The sequence below is a fragment of the Temnothorax curvispinosus genome, unplaced genomic scaffold (genome assembly GCF_003070985.1).
Source record: "Temnothorax curvispinosus isolate PA1 unplaced genomic scaffold, ASM307098v1 QBEX01006326.1, whole genome shotgun sequence".
Classification (NCBI taxonomy): Eukaryota; Metazoa; Arthropoda; class Insecta; order Hymenoptera; family Formicidae; genus Temnothorax; species Temnothorax curvispinosus.
The window spans coordinates 898,276-916,854 of record NW_020216106.1 but is presented as its reverse complement, the minus strand read 5'-3'; the positions used below and the strand labels follow the sequence as shown (position 1 = coordinate 916,854).

The following is an 18,579-nucleotide window of genomic DNA, read 5'->3' as shown; positions in this document are numbered from 1 at the left end:
ATCTTTCCTCCGTTTCACGTTTTAATGAAGCGATAAAACGTACATGTGATTTCGTTTCGTCGCTGTCCGCGTTCACTCGCTTTTGATAATCCCTCATTTGTATTGCGCTCGCATCTCGACATTACGCTCGGCTTTTTGGTGCAGTGACCGCTTATAGCTCCAGCTAATTAAATTCGAATGTGTGTATATGCAAGTTGGTAATCATACAGACGGTTAATATCGTTACTCTAAATATTTAGTATATTACCCAATGTAGAATCGCGAAGGATTAATTTCGCACGATTAACCTCGTTTAACGCGATTCATATGTCGAAAATGATCCTTTATATATAAGATCCGTCGGAGGTACATACTTCATCAGATAAAAGCTGTGTGAAATGGAAAAAGAATCGACCCTTGTTAAGACAAGAGTATCAACTTAGCCCTGTAAGCCCAGAACATCACGGCAGATTCAATCAAACGTTAGTCAGACTGATTCATTACATTAATCTTCTTGAGTTTCACCCTTCCTCCCAATGAAAGGTTGACCTTTCTTCCGCAAGCAAGATTGAAACCTTTCACCTCACGTCCGATTCCATCGATTCGGATTACCAACATATAAAATTGTGAAAGGAGGGATCGTTCCCTTTTTAATTACGGATATGCATTATTAATGTCAGATAAAGAATATTTTTATGTAGAAAATGCCATGCATCAGTAGCCGTATGAATAAAATATAAATACTATCTTTCCAAATATAAAAATAGTATATTAAAATATAGAATATTAAAAAATGTATTAATACATATATGTAGATATTCAATACATATTTATGTCATTTGCAAGTAGGGCATTACGCATTTACGCAACGTAAATACTTTTAGATAAAGCGAGTTCAAGATATCTTAAAAAGCGTATAAACATTTGAACAGCTCGCTCGTAAGGAACCTAAGACAAACGAAAAAGCATTACTTCTGCAAGGCGAAGAGATAAGTTTAAGGTGCCGTACTTTACGATTGGCTAGCAGAAAAAAGATACGGTTCGGTTGAATAGCTTCGAACTTCTCGACTACTCCGACGAATAATGAATACAGTTTTTTTTTTCCTTAAAACCGCACGACGACGGTGAAGAAGTTTCCAACAAAATTATCATTACGAGATTTCACTGCGCGACACTCGCATTAGTGCGCGACAGGAATAATCGAAAAATATTCGCAATTATTTTAATTTCGCGCCGCGTGTCGTATCGGCCACCCCTTTACGTTTCGCGCGGTTTATTTCCATTTCTCACAGCTGCCAGTGAACGTGCGTTCCGATGAAAATAATTCGGGCGATAAACCCCTGCAGGGGAAAAATATGCCATTACCGGGCGCTCCATTTGTAAATGCGACGATTTTCGAGCGCGCAAGCGTTAAATATTAATTTTCTCGGAATAATGGGATTTCAAAACCACGGTACACAACTGAATGTGACACGCGATGTACCGACTGGCGGTCGGTACTTCGGAATTTGCGCAGAAAGACTCGATGAACCGTGAAATAATAATGATCCGCGATTAAACTGCGTTATACACGCGGCCATCGTTCAGCGCGCGGTACGTTTTGATAATTTATTTCGCAACGTTCGTGCGCACCCTCCTGTCACGGTTCATATTAACGGCCGCGGTTTATTTATTATGAAACGTTTGCTAGCTGACCGAAGGGCCAGATCGATTTACTCTTCGATAGGCATGTCGGAAATGCTTTTCGTCCATAAATCGCACGGATCCGGTCGCAACGTGGTTGCCTTGATTTCCCTTATAATATCAAAACGTTGCAACATTGACATTATATTTTATGCTAAAAACAATACGCACAATTTTGTTATAAATGTTACTTGGATTTTCTCGCGGAAAATCACGCTATTTTTAGACCACCAAATTTTGAATTTACTCATTTATTTCTCGCCGGAGAGCGTGAGATCATTTTAATTATTACCGCATCACCGCATCGCTTATCGATTGTTAGGGATAGGTGTAACATTGACTTGCGCACCGTCAATCGCGTTGAATTTTCAAAGCTTTTTTTTACTTGTTATTTGTTAATTTTGTTATCGAGAATCTCTTGTTATTTATCCAATTATTAGAATATTAGTTTTGCTTTTTTTGTATCTAAAAATTGAGTTTGTTATGAGATATGGACTATTCTATATTGGAAGAAAAAAAAATGCGTGGCATTTATATAGCATTCCCTATAAAACTCAGTTAAAAAATATATTTTTTCCACTTTCCTTCATTTGATCTTCTTGTTGGAATAGATCGCACAATATAATCCCATCTATTTTCTCCCTCCCGGACAAAGAAAACCCAATCTATCATCAATTTAGCGCGCATAATTCAATCTGTTATAGAATGCTGGTAGATCTTTCGTTGCAACAACGCGGGATCCAGATGAGTTTTCGCGGCTAGGAAATTGCATTTTCCGCACCACTCCGCGTCGTGAAAACCTTCGCGGCGTTAATACTTTCTCGTTCGTCCGCGATTCGCGATCCATCCGGCGTGCAGTCATGCAAATAACGCCTCGAACGTATGTTCATAAGAATCGCACGGCCGGCTAACCGGAGACGAGAGGAAGACGGGGATTGAATATGGGGGGGCGAGGGTGGAAGGGGGGGATAGAAAGCATAAAGTCGCGTGGAAATCGCTCTCGTTTGTCGAGTCGTCCGTAAAAGGCGGCGGAGAGGCGGACGTAAGGCCGCATACCGATAATTCCACGGAGTGCTCCGTGGAATTTATGAGGTTTAATCCTTTGCGGAATCCAAGAGAGGCGGCTCCCCCTCGTCTACCCCTTCGTCCCCATGCCACGGGCATACGACGGCTTAAGGGGATGGGTGGAGCCCAGGCCCGGCCCCGACGGCGGGGGCCGCACGCCGGAGACGCCGGGTTCAAAGTGCACGGAGGAAGAAAGCCAGCCCGCTCTCTCGCGCTCTTCTCTGCCTCACGGCGAAAGAGCGGGCTTTAACGCCGGGCAATAAAACCCGTGGAGTGGCGTAATGCCTATACGAGTGTGATGCCTCGCGAGTATAATACCTGAGAGATACGTATATTCCCCTGCCCTCCCCCTCTCCCCCCCCCCGTAGGTGCACGGCGAGGTTGGTGCACTTATTTCCTGCGTTATTCGGCGAAACGTAAAGCGGAAATTAAAGCCGATAGACCGGGTAACAGCCCGGCACAGATAATTATGTTCGTTTCGTTCGTGTCTCTCCATTTTGCGGAATCGGCGCGAGGAGTTATTTGCATAACGGCCGAGTTAAATCGCCGCGGTACGAGTTACGTGTCCAGTATGTATTTTTGACATTGTCGCGTGTATTTAGCTCGAGGACGGATGGAGACACGTGATAATTTAAGCGAAAATTATTCTGATCGAAACTGTTATTGTTAAGTAAATGATATTGAGTGTGTGCGCGTCACGCATCGATGAATTACGAAAGATGCGAGACGACGGATTTTGGAAACGAGGTGACGCTTTCTCTTCTCTCACAATTCCGCCGAGTACAATCGCAAATTATCGTCCGCGAGTCCGGTGCGAATCTTCTTCCCCCGCGGTTCGCTCGATATCGGTAAGCGCGAGGTTACCGTTTTTCACTTAATAATCCCGCGCGGGACGTAACTTCCCTGCCTCCGTGCGCGCATCGCAGCTTTTTTTTCCGCGGGCACGTCGCAGCGTGAGCTTCCTCTCGCCCAATTAAAAATAATTGAATGCAAAATCCGCTTTAATTCGCCAACTTTTAGACGGCTTGTGTTGGGAGCTCGTAATTATGCGCGCGGACTATAAGGCGCGCACTCCACTAAAAACGCCCTCGCGTTTTTATCATCGTGCCTTTATATTTTTACGACAAGTATGCATCACTCGGCCATGACGGATATACGGCAAAAGATACGGGCATGTGTCGAGCTTTTATGCCGAAAAGAGGGAAGAGAGAGAGGAAGGGAGGGGAGGGAGGGACGGCGCGATAAAAGCGACTTCGCGAAAAAGCGAAGTGCTCGTACGCGATTTATTGTAATCACCACTAAAACACGGTATGCAACAATTTGCAGTGACGTTCAACGTTGCGGATTCAGTGCTCATCGATCGCGTTCGCAGTACGCGACTAGACAGAATGACGTTACGGCGCGGCGGGGAGTCTGCCGTTAATACTTTACGCCTCTTGCTAGAAAAAAAAGGGAGAGAAAGAGGAAGGGAAAAAAAGAACGTCCGATGCTCTTATCGATCGTGGTGCCGGGCCTATCGTTCGTTCGTCGCTCATTTACCGCGAGAACGCCGGCTTGGTACGCGTTGCTTGGTACTCTGCCAATCATGGACGATAAGGATCGGCGCGGGATGGAAGACGCATAATGGGTCGCATCACTAACGCGCCATTACTCGAATATTTCAGCAACGTTGAATTTGCGTGGCGGACGTAGGTGCGCGTACATATATACGCACGATGGAAAATTGGGTCTCCCCGAGTTTAATTGAACGACCGCCGGCGCGCGCGGTTTCCGGATGCTTGTCCGTGAACGCGAAACGACGAAATGATAATTGACGCGTGCTTACAGCATTCGTCGGCGAAACCGTTCGCCGCACGCGTAATAATCGCCCGCTTTTGTTCATCGTCCGCGTCTCGCAGTTTAGTCGCGTGTACGACGCAGTTAAATACACGCACCCTATAAAAAGGCTTCACTCGCTCGCGAACAAAAAGAAGGATGGATTTTCGATAATTTCCCGAATGCAGTAGACGTCCGCCAACATTCGACTTTGCCTCCTCTCGTAAATTCCATTCCTCGATGAAAATCGTGTTTTTTTTTCTTTTTTTTCCTAAGGTAGGGAGAGCACGTATTATCACTTTGCCAAAGAGTGCCATCGACATTTTTATTACCGTCCTCGTCATGTACGGTGTTATATGTGAACGAACGTCACCGCTAATATTCCGCTTATGCTCGCGTCGTCGCTTTCTCGTTATTTCGCGTGTTATATAATCTGAAGTTTCTCACTGTCATCATTGTTTCGTCTTTGTTTCCTGCATTTCCAAATGCGCGCTTAAGGTTCTTTTTTCGAAAAATTTACATTCTCTTGTGCATTCCTGCTACAGAAAGGATTCCCTCGCGAATTACGAAATTACGCGAAAAAAATTCCGCGTTATAATGATACGAATTTTGCTCTTACATTCGTATACTTTCGACGAGGAGAGTGCTTTTTCTCTACCAGAACCACTAATTCTCTTTGCGGACGCGATAGTAGCTTTCCGTTGAGCTTGAAACATCGAGAAAAGCGGAAGGAATATCCAATTCTGAAAAGATAATAAGGCCGCGACACTGTCGATGAGCATCAGCGAAATGGGGTGAGCCACTTTTAGGGGCGGCTCGTCGCTTCACGACGAAAACGAGGTAAAGCGAAGGAAACCGCGATGACTTTCCGCGCGACCTCCGATGCCCCGAAGCCCCTCTTTCTCCTCGGAATTTAATAAAAATCCGAGAGCTTCCGGAATCGAGCTCCCAACCCGTCGTCGCTCGCTGGGCTCCACCGGGAAACATTATGCGTTTCGACTCTCTCTTCGGTGCATCGCTCTTCGATTCTATTTCGCCTCACTTTCCCTATCGCGCTTCTCGCCTTTCTGCGCATCTCTCTCTCTCTCTCTCTTGTTCTCTCCCCTCTTCACCACATCACCATTTCGTCGAGATGTTTCACCCGTCTCGAGTAACTTCGAGACAAATTGCGTCGCCGAGCGGTGCTTAGCTCGACTATTTCGAGGGAATCGAAGTATTTGTTATATAAATATAGGTAATACGAGGCACTTTATTATTCGGGATTTGTTATTCGGTCAACCGATTAATTGCGCGTCGTATCGCCAGGATTGACTAGCTGAGTCTTAATTTAAATCAATCTCGTACAATAATATTATGTATGTCTATGTGCTTTCGTATGCATAATATATAATTCAGTCTAAACTCAAAATAGTATCGGATCCGCGACAACTGCATACTTTATACGATAACAAAAATATAACAGTCCGTAGGAAAGAAGACAAAAAGAGATACATCAACATCATGTAAAAACTTAAGTTAACTATTTTTTGTTCGGCTGCCAGATTTAAGATTGCCCCGCGATTCTTCTTCGTGACCCAAACTGGAGAATGAACACGTCGAAACTGAGAGAAAGAAAAAATTGGAGGCACGTGGCTGCGGGATAAACGGGATTGCAGAGCCGAAGCCGAGGCTCTGGGTTAAATACTTTCCCGCTTCGGTATTCAGCTTCGTTTACTCGACAACGCAGATTTTCCCTTTGGCCCGATTCGCAAATGCATTCCTTTTGCGCCGATTCACAGAGGAAAGCGGCGGGCACGGCTGGGCGGATCGATTGTACCCTTTGGATTTATCCTCCTGAGAGACCGCAGGCGGTGTTACACTTTGTAACTACGGCGCAACAACGAGAAACTACGAAGCTCCGTGAGTTTCAGCTATCTGCCGCCCTTTAAGCTTTGCGCGTAAAAAACGGGGGACGTGCTTATTCGATAATATTTCACAATTTAATAATATGAACGCAATTTCTTCATATTTACGCGTTATTAATTATGCATGTTTAATTGGGAAAAGTCGCGCGAGAAATTAAAAAATAAATATCATCAAAATCGCACCGAGACAAAATCGGTTTCTAGTTTATTTAAGAAAAAAAAATGGAAGCAATTATGTGATAAAAACGCTGTGCGATAAATGATATACTTACGATGCATTTCAATCGCTACCGATGTCGACACGGGTTGACTGATATTGTTGTTGGATGCTTGACAATCGAACACCGCATGAAGATCCGCTCTTGATAATTCTCTGACGACTAGGGTGTTCCTACGAAGAGCAGGAAACTCGCCCGGCTCATCTTTAGAATCTAAAAGCGTTTCTCCGCGCCACCATCTCACTTTAGGCTCGGGGCGACCTGAAAATAATCACCATAAAATTCATCAGTTTTGTCAGAAATAAAAAGTCGATAAGTTCAAATACCCTCGTGTATTAAAATTTAATAACATTTTTTTTAACTTTAGTTCATAGTTTTTAATCTTTAATTTCCATCGTTTTCTATACCGACGAGTATAATAATACAGTAATCCTAATTGAATAATAATGAAGATATATATGCGCATTTAAAATAGAATGCTGTTCTTTACCGCTTGCAATCTAAACGAACAATTAGACATATAAAATAAAATTATTTATAATGCCTTCAATTTTCCCTATTTTAAGTACCAGTTGATATGTACTCGCTTAATATTGGATTATTGGAAAATATCACGTTATAGAGTTAATATAAATTTCAATAAAATATACATGTATCTATAATAATAACTTTACCTTTAGATAATATCTTCTTAATAGAGACAGTGAAATTTTTATTCAGTGCGACATTTTATATCATTTACTTTGATTCCAATTTTCCCGAGAATATATAAATTTTGATATTGCAATGGTGCTCTATTCGCAAGAAAACCACGTTACAACGGCATCGACATGTCGGCCACGCTATCCAGTGCAACATATCACGCGGGACCCTTTCTGTCTTACTACTTGTCCGCGAGAGTCTGCCAAGTTCCGTGCATAAACGTACACTTTGCCCTCTTTGCCCGCCCACATCGGTGTAGGCTGCGCGGTGCGCGTTAATTCATAATTCATAATGGTCGTTGCGTGCGGATAATCCCCCGAGGGTGAATATCCCGTTAAAGGGAAGCGGCGAGTCGGAGGGGCGGTCTAGCTTGTACCGGAGCGACCTCATTATTTTTTACCGGACCTATTTTTGTTCGAGAGGGACAAGCAGAAAAACACGCTCGGCAGCGGAGGGCGGAAGGGGGATTGCGCGAACGGTGGCACCGGAGGGGTAGGAGCCAGTTGTAGGAGCAAAGTGGTGGAATTGTAGGCAGTGGTGAAGAGAGCGGTATAAGAGCGGCATGTAGCACTGTCGTGTCCCTCGGGTGGCGGCATGCGAGGTAATAAAAATAAATTTATTATCGTTATTGCCTTCGCCTTGCCGACACAGCAGCGCGCGCCCGGATATTAAAATGTAATAGAATAAAGGGGAGCGCCGAACGAGTGCATGCACCGCGACCGCTGTTAAAGCACTCGACGTTTTGTCGAAGCGTTTAACGATCTGGGCAATGGTACTCTTTTAATTCTGTATTTACATGAAGATAAAACGCGCGAAAGGGGTAAATGGCGTTTCAGAAAATCTATATGGTATAGTAATAGTAAGATGATATTTATTCGTTCTCTTCGCAGCAAATCCCGATGTTTTCGTCCATAACGACAACGATGTAATCGACCTATTACAATGACTGCGGTGAGATCAAAGAGAGAATTATCAGATGAGATAAAGAATACAAAACGCTGAAAGGTTACGTTTGCAATTTTTAGAACTCCTCGCGACTACACCGTCGAAGTTCGGGAAAACGTTCTTTACCCGCAATATCGGAATACGGTCATGATGTGAAGTCTTAATTAGATGCTATAACTAACAATAAGAATAACACGACTCCGGGATGAACGAGATGGGATGTTTTACATGCGCGGGCGAGAGAACGGGTTAAGGAATCCAGAACAGAGTTCATTCCCATCGGTCACGCCAATTATTCTACCAGCTCTTCCGGCGGCGTATTTACGAGGGCATGCAGCTTCGAAAGAGAATACTCAGACGTATTTTCATTCGGCCTGTCTCTCATTATAGAAAGTAGGACTTACCCCCAGAGACGAGGCACTGCAGTCTCATGTCACCACCTTCTTCGTAAGGGCCGGCCACCGCTGGGACGGTCTTTCCGCGTTCGTCGATAATGTTCGGCTTCTGCGGCGGTACTATAACAGCAAGAGAAAAAAAAAACGAATATAATAAAATGTCAATATCGTGATAAATACAAAAAATTATGAATATTACTTTAGACTATTAGTACTTAAAGAAATGCAAAGAAAATTTATAAACAATTTTATTTAATAATAAAATAATAATTTAAATAATAAATTTCGTTTATCAATCGTATAAAATATAATGCATTCCGACTGCAATTCCAAAAATTCATCTAATTTCGTATACGCCGATCTAAAATTTAACAATATTATCTTTTTTGCTTTTTACAGCGTTGAAATGTATATCGATAAACGATATAGATGCCTTATATAGCACAGTATAATTATAATTTACAAAAACTTGATAAATTGAATTAAGTTTTCATTTTTCATTTTGCGAGTTAGTTTCACATCGCGCGAGTTCATCGCGATGAAAAGATACTCATGTAAAAGATATCCACGTTATTTCGAAACTTGACCGCTTTTGCCAATATACGACCGCGTTTTCTCCAGTCGAGGTACAACGCTCGGCGCAGCCAATCGTTCGAGCGGTTTCGAGTTTGACCGCCTCTGACACCACTACGAGCTATTTAAGCACAGATAGGAAACTTTCCATGTAAGTCAGCGGCGTCCGGGGAGGAGTAATTCATGATACTCGTGCCACGAGAGCGCCGCACGAATAGTCGAGCAAGCATCAGGTGTACAGGTGTTACAGGTAACCACTGGAAACTCGTGCGAACGAGCGAGCCAGCACGAAGGGGCGATCCAGATAGTTTGACGAAAATTTCGGCAAATCTCAGTACCGCAAGATGAAATAAGCTGCAGAGCGAGACCGGCGTCTTTTGCACCACCCGGTCATCTCATATCTCGATTGTGTTAATAATATATGTTAATTAACAACGTGTACATTTTTATGCCGTTTTCTGGAACTATTTCAGATATTGTAACACAAACGAGAGGAGCGCTCTTCGTAATTGGATTGGTATCAGCTACGATCCTACCGAGATAACTTGCAACCTCTTATTATGTCGGTAATTCGTACACCTACCGCGCGCAATAAAGCATTTTGCGTGCAAGGAAACAATGCGCCGCGAGGTATCAAAAGGGCACGTAAGGGGGGTCACGCGGGAATCCCCCGGTCGTGTATAGTTCGTTCCGACATGCGGATGGGTGGAAGGGTCGGTCTATCGTGGCGTGTAAACGCTGGCAATTGAATATCGGAAATAGCGGCGTGTCGGAACGTCAGAAGGTGAGTGGCGAGCGTATTGCCTCGAAGATAGGCTGCAGTCGCGGTTGGGATGTCGGATGTCCGTCCAAACGAAACAGGTTGCCCTATGAAAATTCACGAGCTCTGGATAAATCGATGGTAACCCGACCTGATTCCGTAACGCCAGAATAACTTTTAATCTTTTAACAATTTTAATTTTAACCGAAACTCCTAAAATTTGCCTTTATAAAACACTTTATAATTGACCGAATTTTATGATCTATAGTTGAGACGTGCTACGTAATCAGTTCTTTTATATATGATGCGTTATTACACGCAATAGTCGCGTTTTTCTGTAATTATTACATATAATTAAGGACATGGCCTTAGAGGCCCGTAATGGCCCTAGATATTTTGAGCTTAAAGTTCATCCGTTCTCTCTCATAATTATTCTCCTGGACGAACGCATTCGCAGAACAAATTGAACCGGTGAACCGAATGGGAAATAAACTGGATTAACACGGATGCGCAAAGTTAAGCCGTTGGTCACGATATCATGCAAGTGAGAAAGTCCCGACGTGAAAACGTTATTCGATACCATCCGGAAATAACGACGAGTGAAGCACCTCTGAAAATAGGATTACCGCACCCTCTATATTTTGCATCGAGTGTAATCGATATATTAGCGGATCCTTCGGTATTAACCGCAATCTCTCTCTCTCTCCCTCCTCTTTCTCTCTTAATACCCACAAAATATCAACTTAACATACGGCAACGCAAACTAAATTATCAAAACGTGTGCTCTACGAGGTACTTGACCTCTCGCATTTGCAAGCGACGCGGATTGTGCCACGGATAACGGCCGGATAATTGATTACGCGAGAACATAATAAACAGGGCTCTGTTTGCACGCTTTTAACTTAATGCACCATTATAATATCGAGTGATCTAACATAATCCATGATAAGCTCTCTCTGAGCAATCTTTTGGTCGCTAGGGAAGCTAATCAGAAAACTAAGTCCTTGACAACGCAGCAGATTTAACACAAGAGTTACGCGTTTGCAAAAATGTTTATAATCATCTTAACTTATGAAAGCTTTGACCACAAACAAATTAAAATTAGGGATTACGTCATGTAGCTTCTTTAACCAGAAGATTTCCGTATAACAATTGAACTTGTATCTTTAAATTTTACTTAAAATATAAAATACGGTTATTTTTTATTATAAATATTTTGTGAAACGATGTAATACATTTTATTAATTTCTGCGAAGCTTGAGAAATGGTTTTGCGCCTGTTTCCATTGTTCGGGGACTTTATGGAAGAACGGAACATTTCCAACGAACATTTTCGCGTGACAAATGACATGCTGGAATTTAACGGGTTAATTTGTAGCACCTAAGTTTCACATCGGCGGGAGTTGATGTGTCCTCGCGAGTCATGATGTTTGGTACGTGACACGGAAGAGAAATTGTTAGAGCGTATCATTCGCAGATACGAGTATTTCGAAAATACAAAGATACGTTTCTGTCTGGGGACGAGCAACCGCGGGAACAAGAAATCGCAATTACTCCACGTTGCTCCAAAAGATAAATTCCTTTCACGCAAGCTTTAATGCCGGAATTCGACATTCAGTTGACCAACTGAAAATACAGCACCTAATTGCTCAGTGCTTTCGTCCATTCGTTGTACACGTTTTATCCCAAATGTCCGCTTGATAAAAGTTGCATCAAGCATGTTATTAATTGAGAATGGCTTTTTACACGCAAAATACGCGCTGTCGCAGCACGGTACATATATAAACGCATTGTCCAAGTCTTGAACCTTGGCAAAAAGTTAATATTTAATTTATCATGGCCTGATATTGTCCCGACGGCGAGTGTTTCGTACGAAAAAGGTTTTATCTGTTAATGCAACAGTAAGATTCCTCTAGGGAGTGACCGCACTAGTAGTTTTTCCGAAGGGTTACTACGTGAAACGAACATCCAGTAAATTGAGGAATCATGTAACGAAGTCCTTTTCCTAGAAAAGTGCGCTTTGCACGGAGAAGTGCCCTTTGCCGAAAGAAATGTCCAATTCCGAGGTGGACGTCGCTTTTGTAAAATCTCGTGTCCTTTCTTTCCAGGATACATTAAGTTTCTCAAAGTGTATAGTCGACACTTTAAACGGAGATCAAACGTTCTTTGTAACATAAATGGTGTTGCGTCAACGACTACAAGAAAGGACTATAAAAGAAAGGTGAATTGTAATATAAAGGAGGCGCTACAATATCTTTTTTTACAGAGACTCTCTCACGCTCTTTCTCTCTCTTTTACACAGTAGAAAAATAGGCTTCTTCAATATTCCAACAAAACAATTCTCTTTCTAAATATTACACTGTATTACACCTAATAAGAGTCACGGGATGAATCGTCGATTATTCTGTGAACGGAGAGAAAATGGTAAAAACGCGTTAACCGATACCATCTTCGTAATTAAAATAATTCAGTAGAAATTACTCTTTCAGAAGCATTGGATAACAAATATGCAGAGCAACACGATGTCGGAAAACTGAGTTCGCTAGATGAAACTTGTATATATTATAACGCTCGTTAATTGCACGGAGAAAATTCATTGAAACTTAATTCTCGAGTCTGGTATAATAATAGTTGTTTTAGAATATATGAGAAGTTAAGAAATACGAATGATATAGCACGAAAAAGGCGAGGCAACGAGGCAACGAGGCAACGAGGATTGCATGCTCAACTATCCTAACTATGTGAAACTGACTAACGGAATTTGCTTGCACATTGTTTTCCGCTGAGTATGAATTTTCACAAGTGGTGGCATAATAGAATTGTATCGAAGTTCTGTTCCGACGATCGATAAGTTATAACTTCGTTGACAATAACGAGAGCATCATTTTAATATTCTTCAAAAATCGCGATATGAAGTTATTCATTATTAGCTACACAAATCTACTTTAAAATATTAAACGAAATTACATTAATACGTGAAATGCAATTTATTCGTGCGATCATTCGCATTAATCGATTCATGTCGAGCTACCTAAAATATTGACACGGTGTTCTGCGCATGACGGTTGAATCAGTGATATGCTGGCGTAAAAGTGAACATTGAAGCGCGATAAAAGTTTTGATAATCGTTACAAAATAAGTGACGCGAGAGCGTAATATAAATTATGTTAAAATAATTAGAATGAGATATTTTTTTAATCACACAGAAAACCAAATTAATCTTAATTAGAAGGTAAAGATCTTTTATGATTATTCGTAAATATATTTATTTTTTCGTGCTCCTCGTTTTATTGCTTATCAATCTTACTTCATGCACATTAAACTTTAAAAGAAAATTCAGAAGTAGAAAAGAATAACAATTAACGCTCTGCACCATTTACATTTTTTAACATGAAAATTTTGGATTTATATTTTGGTATAATATATGTTATTAAACAAGATACGAACCTATCACCGTCAACTGGATTCTGGAGTTTCTAGTCGGACTTGTAGTAAAGTCCACTCGGCACCTGAATTCGCCTTCGTCCTGCTCCTGTACGTGGTTAACGCTCAAAGTTGCTGGTTCCGTTGTTGTCCTGAATAACGCCCGATCGCTGAGATAGTCTTTATCCTGCCAATGCAACGGTTTTTCCGAGTGCTTGCCGCGCAGATCATAACTGAAACAGATATTTCCTTTACTTGCTTTACATTCCTCATTTGTCACAGCTGTAAGAATCTGACAAAAAATGTGACAGTATAGATCTGATATTGCAAATTGACGTTGATGTAGATACATGCTTCTAACCAAATATTCTAAGAGATTATGTCATCTTGCTTATAAACAAGAATAAGATGTGTGCGATATATACCCAAGTGGTCTTATCAATTTTTTAAATTTAAATCTCTAAATTAATCAGATTGCACACATTGTAATAAAATATCAAATTGTATCAATGCCATATTTTCTGAGGATAGATTCTTACGATAATCGTATTTTCAAAAGAGACTAAAAGATTTTAACTCGAAACTTAAATCTGCGATATTGTTATAAGAACATTTTATTCGAATATTTTGGTGGCAAACTTGGTTAAACATTTCTTTTGCATTTCTATTATAGGATTAAGACAAAATTTTGCCGAGAGTCCGGTAATCTAGAGAAAGCGCGTAGTGTTTGCAGTGCAATCTCGTATATAAACGAAAATCGCTTCACGAATAACGCGTGCCCGGGCATGACTGCGCCATATGTCGCTTTATGTTTTTTGCTATTCCGCGCCGGAGAGTAGCGCGGATCACGATGGAAAATAAAGTGAAACAAATGCAAAACTTCAGAACTAATATTGCGACAGGAAGAGAATTTCGTTAACTCTCCATTTTTTAATGCACTGAACGCCTCGCGCATATTTGATGTAGACGACGAAGTTGGATAATAAAGGACACGTACGACATAGTAGAGAAGAGCATAATTTCACTAATTAATTTAATACGATATGAGTCCGCTTTTGTGAGAGATAAATTTAACATTTAAAATTATTATATAAATTATATTATATTATTCCTGTCACACGGAATAATATCAGTAACAAATTTATTTCAAACATTTTTTTTAGGCTACGATCTTACAATTTCACGACAAAGTTAATTACGCGATAAATTATTGAATAAGATTATTATACATTTTTTAAAACATTGTCGGAATATATATTTGAACGTTCCCCAAAATTTTTACCCTATTTTAGTTTCCTATTTTCAGAAATAAATGAATAGGATTAATTTTACGTTCGTTTTGCTACCGATGATGCATAAAACGACACAATAAAAATCATGAATCGTGTACGCTCGAGGTGTTAATTAAGAATGTATCGACCAGCTGGTCGTTCTCCACACTCGGACGGATCGGTTTTACAAGGGAGCTGCGCTTGCAGCCGTCTCGACGCTTCACCGCAGATTGTCCCGCAGTGCGATCCACCCACGCATACCTCGCCCCCGAGACATCGGGTGAGCATCGAATTTGCGTAAATACCACGAGTGCCTCGTCTGGTACCAGATTCGGCCGCGCGTAGAGTTGGAACGGATGACGGAGGACCAAAAGGGAGAGGGGGACGAGCAGGGGAGGATGGTCGCGAAGGGATGAACGGCGCGGTTAGGGCATCGTGGACGGGGGTGGGTGCCGCCGGGTGTACATTCCTCCGGTGTATTACCAGAGAGCCGGTACAACCCGCCAGCTGGCAAAGCGTATACCCACCGTGCGATCGCATGCTCTCCATATGCTGGACCGAACAACAACAACCCTTCTTCCCCCCTGGCCTGCAGTACCGCCGCCGGTACTACGCGGCGCGCATTCCCCCGCTAGTTGCATCAGAGAGCACGTATGCGACGTAACACGTGTATGCGCGCGTTTACACACGCTCGCTCTCGGCGAGCGGAGAAGCGGCGGATGAAAGTTAACCGAAACGGGAAAGTTGGCGCTACGCAATGGCGCGAGCCCGGCGAGATATAGAGCGAGAAACCACCCTCCCGTACATGATCGCGGGCAACGCCGGGGTCGAGGATTCCAAACAACCGTCTGCTGGGGATAGACCAGCCGAAAACGATTACTTATACAGCTCGGTGCGCCGCCGTTGCCTGCAAATTGCACCGCACGTAGCACGTCGTTCGAAAGTTACGGAGCGTAGTAAGGGCGTGCAAGCGAACCAAGGGATAGCGTATATTACTCTTTGAATTTGTCAAGAGTACTTACATACATGGCAACGGTTTTAAGGATATTGAATGCGCGTTGTGAGAGGGACTTTTCGATGTCCACTCTTCGCATCTCTGTTTAATTCAAGTAACATGTTTATATCTCAAGAAGTTGAATGACAAACGATTATGTGAATATAATAATATATTAATATATGTATAAATCCATTATTATAAATATTATATAAATTGTATGAGAAAGTAATTATGAAAATATTTCTTGCATGAAAAAAATTGAGAAGTTAATGTTAATTAATAAACAAAATCATTATTAATATTAATTATCATAATTAATATTAATATAGTTTTTTTATTCACATATTCGTAAGGTCAAATGCTTGACTACCAGATACTGCAACGCATTGCGATGTCGTGTTAACGGCGTTGCATATGATACAGCGAGGTATAACAGATTAGTGGTCGGACGTCCGTATCGGGACGTGGTTATGCCTGTCACAAGCCAGGGCGACCAATTATAGCGCGACATCTCGTCCTCTCCATCTGAATGTACTATGTAACGTTTCCAGTTGCGCATGTACACCGCGATTGTGCAAGAAAGTTGGCCGGGAGTTTGAGATCAATCCTGCGTATAAGCAAAATACAGAGAATTGTGGGAATTGGTAGTAAAGGGACAAACCGCGTTTAGGCGAAATACATTTCGCGCTGCTAAATACTTTCTTCTCTATATCTATCAGAACAATGATAAATCACCCTCTTCGATCACGCTTGAAAACGAGATCTCGTGCACCTTCGCAATTTGAATCTTCGTGCTTAAAAATGAGATCGCGTTGCAGCTCTGTCAGCCATCGGATATATAGCCGTACGGTATACTTTGTACACTTCGGAATGTGAAATCAGTATATTAATAGAGGAGACACGATAGCCACATAGCGTGTGATTATAGTATACGGTGGAAAGAAACAAGCGTACGACACCGACGAACGTTTACCGGCATGTCACGCACGGTCGTTTACCCGTATAATAATTTATGTTGGATTTATGCTTGTACCTCACGTCCTATATTTCTACTTTAAATTTTAAATACAATTTTTTAAATAGAAATTTAATTTTTAAATTTTATATTATTTTTATTATTTAAAAAATTGCAAATATATTCAAAATCTTGAAACTAATAGGCATAATCAGCTTATTATAAGAAAGTGTTTGATAAAATGTGCCGCGACAACTTTTTTCCAGAAGATTTTCCATTTCGAATTCGAGTTAACAGCAGCGCGCAGCGTCGCCTTTTTCCGAGAATCATGTACGGTTCTTTGTAAACTGTAAAGTCTAATTTTCAAGACGTCCGAAGTTTACAGTGCAGACGCACCATCGGCTTCGCGTGAAGTTTAAGCATCGCCGGGGAGCGTTACAAAAATGCGCGACTATTTAATGCGTATAAATTTATTATAGCGCGCAGCAAGAAGTTCCGACGGCGGAAAGTGGAGTCTGTTTGTGCGCGGCATTTCCGAAACTACCTTGAAAGTTTTGAGCTGACGTAGGAGGTGGAAGGCAGTTTGCAATGGTACGGTAACGGTGTTGGACCGGGCCGAGCCCCGTAGCTGTAGCTCTGCGGCGTTTCGTCGTAAATTCCTACAAATGCTGTAACAGGTCGGCGCGCTACGACGCGCCCCGACGCTCGTTCGTCGTTATTACGGCGCTGTACGTCGTTATGAATTTTATGATTTTGCGTTATAAGTAATGCCAGAATTTATAATCCCGCGCTTTGAAAAGAGACACCGCTGCCTTCGCGAAATTCACCAACACGCAATCGTTAGACAGCTGAAAATTATACAGCAAACTGCTAACGAAAAGATCGCGCGTACTCGTGCCATTCAACATTAATGAGGAGAATTTGAACCGCCGCACTTCTGCGGCCTTACAAAACGAAATACATCAGAGCACGTGTTTTTTAATTCGCAGATATATTTTCAATTCATGCGCTGTATATCGTCAGAAAATTAAAATAATATTCATTAAAATTTATCTTTAATTAAATGAAAAATATTAAATTTGTTTCTACGTAATTTATAACATGATATTCATATAGTATCGATTATAGATGTTTTTTTCGCTTATATAAGATATAAAAATAAATATTGAAGAATTCATCATCTTTGTTTAGTAAGATTACAGCAAAAGTAATTTAATTGATACTTTAAAAAGACTCACTTAGCTCCGTTATCACATTTTTACACCAAGGAAAATATTCATCGATAATGTATCGTGTAGGGAAGCTAAAATATCCATTGAATAAGGCAACGTAATCCGTCCTTGTTCGAAATTACAACCCTCCCACGTAAATCGTATTATTAGCCGACAGTACATACATATATATCCTGGCCGCGATCCAGCAAGGACAGTTCCGTCAAAGCCGCTTGATCCCATCCGGGGGTATTAAACGGAAATCGTCGACAGATGCGTCCGGCCGGTTAGGTCGCAGACTCGCGCGCGGATTAATAACCGAAGATCCCCCAAGTTAATTAGCGCTCCGGCTTAATACGAAATGCCACCACGGCACGTGTCGCGATAACTCGCGGCCCTGGGGCCGCCGGCATTTGCGACCGGTCGGAAGTCCGGTTTCTCTCTCTCCCCCCTCTCTCTCTCTTCCTCTCATTTCTCTTTCCGCATGGGCTTGTGGCGTGCGCACCGATTCTGCACGCGCTGCACCGCATGGACATTGGACGTGACGATCGTGCATTCCTACTGCGTGGCTGGCCAGTGCATAAAGGACGTGGCGGGCTGCTGTCCGTTGTACCCGTACACCGGAAGCCAATCCGATAGAATGCGCAGACAATGAGGAGGGCTTCTCTGGCGGAGGAAGCTGGC

The 18,579-nt window shown here is 42.0% G+C and overlaps 1 protein-coding gene across 5 annotated transcripts in view; it reads right to left on the bottom strand.

Annotated features, from left to right (window-relative positions):
* Nucleotides 1–18,579, bottom strand: part of LOC112455730 (synaptogenesis protein syg-2-like) — a 327,928-nt gene that overhangs the window by 32,291 nt on the left and 277,058 nt on the right. For all 5 annotated transcript variants that reach the window (XM_025017863.1, XM_025017859.1, XM_025017861.1 and 2 more), the window contains 3 exons: nucleotides 13,486–13,694; nucleotides 8,716–8,826; nucleotides 6,719–6,925 (listed from right to left, as the gene is read on the bottom strand). In XM_025017863.1, the coding sequence (XP_024873631.1) occupies nucleotides 6,719–6,925; nucleotides 8,716–8,826; nucleotides 13,486–13,694 (527 nt within the window). The remainder of the gene's footprint in view (nucleotides 1–6,718; nucleotides 6,926–8,715; nucleotides 8,827–13,485; nucleotides 13,695–18,579) is intronic.